Consider the following 12335-nt stretch of genomic DNA (forward strand, 5'->3'; position numbering starts at 1 on the left):
GCGACTGTTCGGCTGTCAATTTGGGACTTCGATCGAGGAATTTGTCCAGTACCAGAAGTTGCCTTGGTTTGGTCACGTTCCGCGTGTCGAGCCATCGCTTGCCGAAGTGTGCTGTTTCCCGTGCCCCATTCATAGTGTCGGAAGCAGAGAAGTGTCCAACCTTTATAATTGCGGACGGGTTTGAAACCGATTACGAAAGGTCTGGGTGGTATTGATCTGACTCGGTGTTGCGAGAGTTGAGTAGTTCCAGGACGGGATTAGAAAGGAGACAGAATAGGAAGACGTAATGTACGCTTTAATCGTCTAATAACTGTAGTACATGAGCTGAAAATAGAGTAAGAATCACGAGTTAATGGGTTATGCAAATGTATGGGTTATATAGTCATGACATTCTCCCCGCCTTGGAATAAGTGTGTACTTTGCGGAGAAAGAATGTAAAAAAATAAAAGGCTGTAATAGTTACATGGAGTCGTTTACGCCTCTCTGTTGCGTAGATTATATGGGTGAGTGCGCTGTTGTCGGATAAGAATGTCCAAGTGATTTCCTGGATCTGCACTAGAATGGGATGGCGAGGCATCGTTAATAGGCAAGAGTTCAGTTTCTGAGCAACCACGGTGGATTGTTGGTGTTGTGTGAGGCTCCCCTTGTTCGGCGATATGTATTGGTTCCTGTTCTGTGTCGGATGTCATGTCGTTGCCTTTGGGAGCCAAGCGGCGCAAGGATACGGTTTCGTGTTTGCCATCTGGACGAACTATGTGGGCGTACTGTGGATTACAAGAGACGAGTTCCACTTCCTCTACCAGAGGGTCATATTTAGAGACTCGATCATTGCGTTTTAAAAGGATTGGCCCAGGGACAGTAAGCCAGGTAGGTAGGGAGGCACCGTTGGCTGATCGTCGTGTGAACGGCATAAAACGTTCGTGTGGGGTACAGTTGATACTAGTACATAACAGGGATCTGATACAGTGAAGAGCATCAAGGAGGACAGCCTCCCAATGTGTGACAGGCAAGCCGCGCGATTTTAGAGCCAGGCAGATGGTCTTCCAAAGGGTACCATTAAGTCGTTCAACCTGACCATTACATTGTGGATTATATGCAGCGGTGTGACTACTGGCAACGCCTTTATCGAACAAAAATTGTTTGAGTTCAGTTGATATGAATGCAGAACCGCGATCTGAGTGAATATAAGCAGGCATACCAAACAGTGAAAACAGTTGACTCAAACAACGAATTACAGTGGAAGAGGACGTATCGGCGCAGGGATAAGCAAAAGGGAATCGAGAATACTCGTCAACGATTGTTAAGAGGTACTTATTACGAGTGTTTGAGGGAAGTGGGCCTTTAAAGTCGATACTAAGGCGTTCGAACGGTTGTGTGGCTTTGATAAGCTGGCCACGAAAGGTGTCACAAAATTTTGGTTTGAGCTCGGAGCAAGTGGAACAGTTGGACACCACACGTCGGATATCGCTGACTGAAAAAGGAAGATTCTTAGAACGAACAAAATGTGCAAATCTCGTGACCCCGGGATGGCATAATATGTTGTGAAGCTCTTCAAGTTTTTCCGTCCCAGTAATGTTGGCACAAAGGTTACGAGATAGGGTATCAGCAACGCGGTTATCTGTTCCAGGTCTATAGACGACGTCGTAGTTGTACCCTGCCAACTCGATTTTCCACCGTTCAATCTTGTCGTTCTTTATTTTACTTTTCTGTTGGTTCCCATACATAAAGGCTACCGAACGTTGATCCGTAATCAATTTAAAATGTCTCCCGAGGAGATAGTGGCGCCATTTGCGGATCGCTTCAACTATAGCATATGCTTCTTTTTCAACAGCAGAATGATTTTTCTCGCTTGCAGTCAAGGTTCTGGAGAAAAAGGCGACCGGCCGGCTACCCTGGCTCAGGGATGCACCAATAGCGATGTCGGACGCATCAGTTTCAACAACGAGAGGAATATTGTAGTCGACAGTAACTACCATCGCATTTTCTAGTTCGTGTTTAAGGTTCTCAAATGCTGTTCGGGCATTCTCCGGGAGCGGAAATATTTTGTTTTTAACCAATGGATGAATTTTGTCAGAGAACGCCGGTATCCACTGTGAATAGTAGGCAAACAAACCAACGGCTCTTTGCTGCGATTTCCCGTTCTCTGGAAGTGGGAGTTCTCTTATGGGGCGCATGCGTTCTGGGTCAGGTCTTATAATACCTTTGGAGACCTTGTAACCTAAGAGAGTAATCTCTTCAGTTGCGAAGCTGCTTTTCGTATCGTTCAAAGTAATATTGTATGTTTTTGCGACATCGAGAAAATGCCTAAGATTACGGTCATGTTCATCTCTCGTTTTGCCGCATATAGTGACGTTATCGATATAAGCGAATGTGTCTTTTACCTGTTCGGCTTTGATTATATTGTTCAGCGTTCGCTGAAAACACGCGACCCCGTTTGTCACTCCAAAAGGAATGCGCCGAAACTGGTATAGGTTCCCCCCAGCTTCGAACGCTGTGAATGGCTTGTCTGACTCGATTATTGGAACCTGATGATATGCACTCTGGAGATCCAGTGTGCTGTAGACAGTGTAGCGTGCGATGGTTTCAATCATTTGGTCGAGCCTTGGTAAAGGATAAGCGTCAAGGTAGGTGAAGCGATTGATTGTCTGGCTGTAGTCTATCACCATGCGTCTCTTGTGATTTGCATTGCGGGTAACGAGCACTTGTGCTCTCCACGGAGAATTTGATGGTTCGATTATGCCATCGGTAAGCATTTGGTCTACTTCCGTTTGTATGAATTGTTCATCTTCCGGTGTATGACGACGAGATTTTGTGGCGATCGGTTTGTAATTTGGAGCAAGATTGGTGAATAAGGATGGAGATTCCAGTTTTGCGGATGTTACGCCACATACAGTTAGGGTACCCCGTTGACCACCGAATGGAATTTCGACTTTATCATGTAACCCCAGAAAGTCATGTCCGAGAAGGACGTCTGCACAAAGGTTCGGTAATACACAAAGTCTGAAACGTTCGTATATAGCATCCTTGTACTGAATGGACACAAGGCAATAACCTTTGGTGGAACATGAATGTATCGTCGACGCCATTGTTATCACAGAGTCGTACGGAAATAGCTCCCAGTTATGAGTTTGCAGGATTGATGAAGAAACGAAACTTCTGGAGCTGCCGGTATCAATGAGAGCTCGGACAACAACGCCGTTGACCAAAATATCTGTTGTAGTTTTGGATAGGCAATTGGGAGCAGCAGCACAAAATAGCGAGGAGATTGAGGAGTCTTGAGCTGAACCCGCGTGATATTTCGAGGCTTTGGACCTACAGACACGTTGAAAATGTCCAATTTTTCCACAACTCTTGCACACTGATTCTTTAGCGGGACACTTATAACGAGGGTGCTTGGGGTTGCCACAAAAGTAACATGTTTGTTGTGTAGCGGCCGAAACTGTTGTTTCGGAATTAACAATGGGTAAAGGAGTAGATACCGAACAAGTAACGGGTTGTCTGTATACGTATGATTGTGACTGTTTTTGTGCAAGTTCGAGAGCTCGCGCGGCTTCATGGGCTTTGTCAAGGTCCAATTCATGCCACGTTAGCAGTTTCTCCCGAATGGTATTCGACTGCAATCCGGTTATCAGAGCATCCCGAACTGCTTCGTTTGTATGTTCCACAGCAGATACTGCTTTGAATTCACAGTCTTTAGCAAGCGATTTCAGTTTTTGAACGAATTGGTCGACATCTTGACCAGGTTCTTGTTTGTATGTGGCTAAAAGATGGCGTGCATACACGATATTTTTCGGGCGGATGTAAAGTTTTTCCAGTAAGGCTATCGCAGAATCGTAGTCGCTGCATTCTGCAATGAAGTCATACACTGTATGGTCGATGTAAGGAATGAGAGCTTCCAATTTATTTAGACCTTTGGGTTTGATTGAGTTCATGTAAGCGTTGAAAGTACGAAACCAATGAGTCCACGTTTCATACCAAAGGTATGGGTTATATAGTCATGACACTCGGCTTCCAGGATGGGAACCGCTTGACCTTTGCTTCTCCTGTTTGGAGACGCTTCAAGATAGGGCTTTTAATCTATGACATTGGCGTTCTTGTTGTCAGTTTCTATCCAGATCGCCTGAATCGCTGGAAGTGCAGACCCCTCAGAGTGACTGGTTAGCTAGGAATAAGTCCCTTCTGCGTCCTGTGCTATTTTTCCCCTTAATAATGCTTTCCAATAAAACATGCTTTTGCGGCAGCGAGGCACCCATGTTGGGAGTTGGGGTTATTCTGCCGGTGATGGTAATGACGTGATGATTGGTGGTTGATTATTGTTTATGACAGGTCAAAGATCGGAGCAATTCTGTGCGCAAATTACAAAGCACGAATAGCACGCACGTGCTGCCCGACGAAATACAACAGTGTTGAAAAGAATCTGAGCGCGACTCAGGCATTGCACTTCATGCACTCGAATCAAACCAGCAAATAAACCTCGGTGGTACGCTAATATTCCAATCAGGATTGAAGTCACATGTGGAATTGACGTGCGCTAAAGCTCCAGCTACCATCACACGTTCCGTCTGCGTCGGCCGTAATCACGGAGCCACAATTCCGTCTACCTGGCGCGGACCTCCACATATTAGTAGACATGGTACCCGGATGTCCAGCTGAATTTTCAACAGTGGTGCATCACATTTGTACGGCAGTGAAGTATCGGTGCTGAACACTGATGTCATGTATTACTGCACGGGTGGCGATAGCCATAATACAAATCAGAAGGTGAATGTGCACTAATAGAAGTTTTTAACATGATTGCGACACGTATAAAAATGAATACAATGCGAAATGGGAGCAAGTCAAAAAGGAATTTATCGTATGTGAGAGTCCCTTGGTGAAAGTCCGGACGGCGGTAACGTGTTTTCTCCGCAGTTTGACTGCTACACGTGTTCCATGATTGTCCGTGGACTTGTGGAGAGGTTGACGTCTTTCTCCCTGCGAGCGCGTGAGTCTGTGTGTCTTGACTGGGTTCGGTTTGCCTTTACGTAGGTCCCAGTGCGTGTGTGTGGGCGCGTCGGCACATGAGTGGTTGCTACGCTGACTAGGCGGTGCAGACAATCGATGTCCGATGTGTCAGCTTAATGCGACGTGTTTGTGCGTATGAGAAAATAGACAAGCCTCGCGATCCAGTGAGCGACTATGAGCTGAACAGTCAAGTATATGGGTGACTGGGTCGCTACACATGCTGTCGATGATGATGCATCACATTTGACACAATAGTAAACGGAAGCATACTCCAGCTAAACTACCATAATCAGACACCAACACTGGTCGCATCTGACTGTTAACTAATCTCAAATAATGCAGTACTTTCCATAGCACCCGAAACGTCGGATTATATCTTATTCTGCTAGGCTGTTTCGACCTTAAACTTTCCATGATGTAGATCCCGATCCAGCCTTTTCGAGACACCCCAGAAGGTTACACAATTGTAATACTGAAAATCTGGCGGAATCTGACGGCAGTCTATGGCCACTTCTTACTACAAACAGCGCAACGATCTTGGAAGGAGGATATAACTGATATCACAATTACACTTCGAAGTCATAATTCATGATATTCCGAAATTGCTTGCTTAGCAACACTATTCTCTGTCAGCGGTAACTTGGCTTCCATAGTACTTGTTCTATGTTGTTTGCCATGCTAGCTGTATTCTGCAAGTAAACTATCTTTTGCCCTCCTCTAAACACCCGTCCTTTAAGCGCCGTTGTTCGTAGACATCAATTGTCGAAGTTCTGAATATGCTTCATGTCCTCTGTTCAGAGGTGCACCCTTTCACCACAACTGTCCTAGCGCATTCTCCTTCTACATGAATGCGGTCATCTTTGGTGCCTCAGCAGCACACCAGAATTCAGCCGTTTACGGTCCGCCAGCTTCTTAAGGACGAATCTCACAGTGTGTGTTAGAATTATGTATTGTTCAAACCTGCTTTGTCTCAAGATTTGTTATAACTGTTACCTTCTAAGTTATTTTTACATTTTGCGATTTATTGCGCCGGACCATGGGATTTTCAGACTGTTTATTTAGTGTCCAATTTTTTTCAACATCGATTTGCATACTTGTCCCTGTACAAGATGTTTCTACAGTAGGAACTGCGGGAAGGCGTTTTAACATGAGCTTCCCTCTTTTAAACAAATTAGTCTTAGGTACCTTGATACTGGATTGTTTCTTACTCATGAATCAGTCCACAATGTGGAGACAGCTCCCGAGCACTTATTCGTAATTCTGGTTGATCGCTTTATGGGACTTGCTGAGTTTCATGCTTTGTATCAGTGGCAATGTTTTAGTACGGGGCTTCAAACAAGTCAGGTTCTTGTGTTGATCCTGTCCATACGATTCACAGTACTCTCCTGAAGAGTGTGCACTCTCAGGACTGGCATAACTTATGCTTCTAAAGCAAAAGTGCACCCTCTCGGGCTGCACACGCTTTGAGCCTAATTCCGCAATGCTATTTGCACAGATGAGTTGGAAACTAACTGATGCTGTGGGATTGGCATCCAGGAGTTTCACTACGTAACTAGAAAAGGGTTACTCTCATTGTCGAATGACTAACAGTGAAAGCAACCAAAAGTCTTTGTCTTCACCTATCTTATTGGATGAAAATGAAAATGCTTACATCTGAATCAGAACAAAATTCACCAGTAGTCAACGCAGGGGACAGTTTCATTTATCAGCACATTATCAACTGGATGCTATCTTGTGACTTACAGCCACTTCTGCTTATGGCTCTCTGGATAAAGCTGGTACGCTCGGAACTGTCAAATGCTGTAAGGATGATGGTGTTGACAGAGAAGCAGACTAACTCTAAGTTGGGCTCTGAAGTCTCACCGGAATTCAGACCAGAGGCAGAGCGCAATGTTCACTCAATGTCTGTCTTTACGCTCAACTCTCATATACCTAACAAAGTGTCTTACATGTTTCCCGGATATGGCTGGGTGCTACTGCCACACTTCATCATACGTTCGTCATCCTGTATAAAAGATGTTATTCTCCATACCCTGTGAATTTTCTGTTATCCACCTCTACTGCTATGCCTTCTAAAGGGAACCACAGTTTTCGTGGCAAGCCCTCATTTTTTGCAAACCTCATGTGCTCGTTCATCAGATATTGACCAATTAAGCTAGTGAACCTCGGTTTTCCGGGCATGTTTGCATTCGCTTTTCGGTTGATTTCTCGTTAGATAATAGTCTTCCTTGCAGAAAGGGAATTTGTTTCTCATAGAACGCTTTGCAACGTCAGATCAGACGGCTGCGTTCGCTTTATGGTGCATGAATACATTGCTACCATTCACGTGTGCAGTGAATTACACTCAGAAAGGGCATGAGAGTCATGATGTCGCCAAGTGACCGGAGTCTATGCCGGTGCAATCGACCTATAGGTGGAAGCTCCGGGAATTAAGTCGCAATCCTTAACTAACCAGCTGTCTCGAGCGTAACGAACACCGTCAGGACGAATTCTCCGGAACCATGTATCGACCTCAGGTCTTGCTGATTTACTCATCATGGCCAGTGGAATAGAGTTGTAATGACTGAAAAAAATCGTTCATCTGTAGCAGTGCTTCGGTGTCTAGCTGCCATGGCACCCGAAGGAAGCACGACGACTGAGATACTGCGAGGTTGCCCGAACCTAGAGGTGAGCGCTCGAGATGCAGAGTTGGGTTCCGAACCACGGACTCTGCGGTCAATAAGTTTGCGCCCCAACTGTTGAGCCAATATTTAGATGGCTATTCTCTCGAAGTCACTGTATGTGTATTATATTCCATCTTACTATAGGAAAACGGTACTCTGCTGCATTCTAAAAAAATCGAATGGAGACAGTGTTGTGCATGTATTGATCACTATCATATACAACGTAATGTTTGATAGCCCTGGATAAACTCTTGTTCGCCGAGAGCAATTCTTTTGACTCACGGATTGTACCTTGCCTGACTTCTGCAAACAGCACGTACTCTGTAGATCGGCCATTTTGAACAGTTAAATTTGCATCAGCAGCAAAGCATCCAACGCACGGATGCCACAGTATTAGCTGACTACTTCACTACCCATTCATTGGACGGCTTATGCGTATAATCCCTGCGTGATATTCGTTCATGCTGATTCTGCTTCGCTTCAATCAGCACATATGACTTTTGGGAAGCGCGTGCTACTACTCCATCAGTGCAACTTGATGAGCTCTAGTGAGATCAATACTCGAGTCTAGTGTTTCGTCTTTGTGGTGCAGACCCACCAGAATAGTTGCTCCGGGACAGGAGAACTATTTAGACGAGAGTGATGCGAACGCGGATTCTCCATATCCCGCGACTACTGTCAACTGAATTAGTGATTATTGGAAATTTTTGTTGCTGATGCTTTTTGTTTCATCAGTCTGGCAAACATTTTAAACCCAACAGAGAGTAACGCTCAGTTTTCCCAGTGGAATTCCCGTATTTTCTCTAACTTTTTTTTCCCAGGAATTGAACTCAAGGTTGCTTCCAAGGTCTTTGGACAGAAGTTCGCCACGGGAAGTTCGGTGACCGGGAACGGTGATGAGATTGTAATCCAGGGTGACGTCAAAGATGAAATTATTGACTTGCTGACGGAAAAGTGGCCAGAGGTTAGTTACTATTGTCGTTTCTGTCGCTGTTGGTTCTGGTTTCGTTTAGCTTGTCCTAACGCTAATAATGATAAAATTCCTGTTGACCATCTCATTTTGCCGAATCCGACCATGCCTCATTACTATTTCTCATAACACTGGCGTTATATGACCCAAGAATATATCAGAATAACCAGGGTGTAGATTCCAAAACATGAACCACCCCCGTATACAGTAAGTCACGTTGCCGTCACTCACCGGTGACGAGGGTTGGTCACCGCCTGCCGTTCTTTCTGGAATAACTGCTTAGACTCCGACCATGCATTTGTCCACTGTTGCTTTTCACCGCGCTTTTCAGGTCTACGCGAAGCGCGCACACCTTGCTTTGACACAGAAGCTAGTGGGCCCACCTATCAAAACCAGCTCCTCGAACGCCTACCGATTGGTAAGCTGTCGGATGTTAACGGTTACCGGAGACATTTTCAGAGCTCCACTTTGTGCGTGAAATTCTGTCTGCGGTACTGTCTAGCCAATCTCATCTAAGCACTGGATATCAGACAGGCTTGCTGGAGGCACGGTGGCAAACTCCTCCCGGTTACAGCATCATGCGACGCCAATTAAAATTGAGCGTCCCTGAAGACCGGGAAGGTTGGTTGGCCCGAAATCAAGAAACAAACAGACTGAACAAGTTTCTAGATGGTTCTGTTTGGTTCGCTCGACTTGTTTTCCGAAGCTCCTTATCAGCAAAACCATCAAAAACCAGAGTAGCTGTTTGATATCCAACAGAGGAAAGCGTCTTTACCGTTGGGCAACAATCCCTTTGGTCACCTGCTACCTCCAATACGGACTTTCTGTCTTTGTTGGAAGCACTCGTTGTGATTGCGAGATCTCCCTTCAGTCTCAGAAATATTCCAGCTCGAGCACCACTGTGTTCATTGTCCCGGTCACCTTTCACCTGCGTTGTTAAAGAACGTCCGTGCGTTCTTCATCCCTTGGCTCTCTGGCCTGTTTTCGTCTAGCTTGGAAGAAGAGACCGCCCCCAGACGATTGGGGTGAGTCGATAACAGTTTCCGTCTTCGGAAGAGGTTCTCTTAGTGATGTGGTAGCCGCAAGTGTCACTTTCACTCCAGTTAGAATAAGGCTTTCTGGCATCACTGATTCTTCGTCGTGTCACACCGGCACGCAAATCCTTGACCAGTGAGCATCAAGTGGTTTTTCGACCAGGTAGAAGTTGCGTTAACCACATCTTCAGGTGTTGGATCAACGCTCTGTGTACTTGCGACTCAATCTTGCTGTTACCTGAATTCAAGGGTGCGATTCTGTCGATCTGTCGGTGCTGTTAACCACACTTTTGAACATAATTATTTCTGAGCGTATGAGAGCGTACGTTGAGCTCTTCAGTAGCTTCCTTATAAAATGTGATGTGCGACAAAGATATGCAATCATTTCACTCTTGTTCAGCCTCGCTATCCATGAAGTAATGAGGTAAATACTGGAATGTTCTCGAAACCTCGGTGTTCAAATTTTTGGTGGTGATAAGCTTATCGATCTGAAGTACGCAGACAGCATCGTTCTAAATATTGGAGACGAAGACAAAGCCCAAGCTCTGTTGAATAGACTGTCCACCATCATTCCATCTGTCGGCATGCTTCTTGTATCTTCAAGGTGCATTCATGCTTCTGAACATCTCTTACAATTCATGGAGCGTTTTTGGACTTTTTGGGGGATTTTACCCACCTCGCTAATTGTGCTAGCCCTGATGTAAAGGTGTCTGATGAAGTCAGTGCATGAATGTCAAAAGCCCGAATCACGTTTGCTAATTAGCGTAACTTGTGGCATCAAAAAGGCACACCATTGGGTCCCAAGCCACAGTAAGAGTTGTGTCTTACTACGGCTGCGAGACGCGGCCTCTGTGGACAGTTGATATGAGGCGCTTTGAGGCTTTTGACCACTGATGTTTCAGAAGCATTGCTGGTGTCGAATGGCGTCAACGAATTCGTAGCGAGGTAATTCGAAAACAGGTATTCGGTCGTACGGTGGGTATTTCATTCGCGGGGACATCTGTCGCCATCGACTTCGTTTGATCGGCCATGCCGAAACCTCGTCTACCGAGACCAATGTTGTTCTTCGTACCTTCTTCAGAATGGCGCAAACCGCTAGGTGGGCAAAGTATGATTTGACACAAGCTTGTGAGAGATTACAAAGAGATTGGGTGCTGTTGGTGCGGTCCGCCTCCCAGGATGGGGTCCTCGTGGCCTCATTCGCTTGGCTGGAGACATTGCAAGAATTGTCAGCTAATTAATATCAGTGGCATTCGTGCTGTCATTTTCTTTTCGAATTATCTGGTTCATGGATAGGAGGTATAAGCACTTTAAAATACTTGTGGTAAGGCGGCACTAGGTTTCTCCGTCATCTTCCCTTTTTTAATTTAATATTCTAACTATAATTAAATAGACCTTGTGCTTGCATGGCAGTGAAGCATCAGTGTTAACATCGATATTCATATTTGGGGCGCAGGTGATCCAATTTGAATGCTGTCACTTCCCATGTCTTCCTTAGATCGGGTTCACCACGCTAAGCAGATTTTTTACGACAGTTTGGCACCGACTACGCAGCTGTTTCAACACGAATCTTGATTATGATGTCCCAAGTTCCTGTCGTTATCATTATTATTATTAATATTGCTATCAACGTTATTAGTAATAGTAATAGTGGTGTAGCAGAATATCGTTGGTGTTTGGTTTATAACCGCGTTTCGGCTTCGATAATCGCGTGATTGCCTTGATTTCCGCAGATCGATGAAGACTCCATCGAAGATTTGGGTGAAATGAAGAGGTAGACGAAACCTTCTGACTTCCATCCCAAGGTCCAAGGATTCATTCAAAACTTAAAATAGGATCTGCTGTTTCTCCACATACAATCAATGGAGTCGTCGCCCTCGTGTCTTTCTGCCCTTCCCCTCTATGTGACGGTGCGCTGTTGAATGCATGTGTTTCGTCTTATATGAATGGATAACACTTTTTCAAATGCAGGACGATTCATTCCCATTGATGTTATTCGATTGTTTATTGAAGGATTTCGGTCGCTGAGATCGCGTGAACCCAACCTACTTTGAGACGAATTTACCGCTTGAAAAATACAAAAGTTTTCAAAGCTTTCGGTCGTAGTTGCTTATCTGACAAAGTCGGTAGTAGAATCCAGGATCATGTGTTCATGAGTGGTTATTTATCATCATAAGTTTTGACGATCGCTAGTGGATTCACGGTGCTAGTATTATGCGCAAACTTCCCTGCTTGACATTTACTAAGCTCTTATTGTGTATGTTTGCACCTTGCGTGCAAAGTAACAGCAAGTCGTCATGTATCATTACTTTCGGCGTTCAAATAGGTGTCTTATTTACAAATGTCCTTAATAAGTAGCCACTGTGGGTTCTTTACATTCTACTTCAGTCAGGCAATAGGATGCTTACATGGTATCCAAATTCATTGTATACATCAAATGATTCGTGTGAGTTTGCCACGTACACGGGAGACCGTCGCGTAATTTCACCTCTAACTTTATTATCGATATAATGATGAAAATCGTCCAGCTGTTACCCTAGGTACCATGCCACCCGAAGGGAGCAAGAGGGCTGGGATACTGCCAAGTTGCCCAGGCCTAGAAAGAAGTCCAGATGCATGGGTCGGGTTCGAACGCTGACCTTATGGTCAGCAACTTTACGCCCT

General features: G+C 45.1%; 1 protein-coding gene across 1 annotated transcript in view; it reads left to right on the forward strand.

Moving 5' to 3' along the window:
- Positions 1 to 2497: 2497 nt before the first annotated feature.
- The window catches only part of T265_05509 (hypothetical protein), a gene marked incomplete at both ends in the record, with an annotated part of 49506 nt that continues 39668 nt past the window's right edge, over positions 2498 to 12335 (forward strand). The window contains 3 exons of the mRNA XM_009170531.1: positions 2498 to 2624; positions 8489 to 8631; positions 8969 to 9055. Of these exons, the coding sequence (XP_009168795.1) occupies positions 2498 to 2624; positions 8489 to 8631; positions 8969 to 9055 (357 nt within the window). The remainder of the gene's footprint in view (positions 2625 to 8488; positions 8632 to 8968; positions 9056 to 12335) is intronic.

This window comes from Opisthorchis viverrini, assembly GCF_000715545.1.
Source record: "Opisthorchis viverrini unplaced genomic scaffold opera_v5_110, whole genome shotgun sequence".
In the NCBI taxonomy this organism is placed as follows: domain Eukaryota; kingdom Metazoa; phylum Platyhelminthes; class Trematoda; order Opisthorchiida; family Opisthorchiidae; genus Opisthorchis; species Opisthorchis viverrini.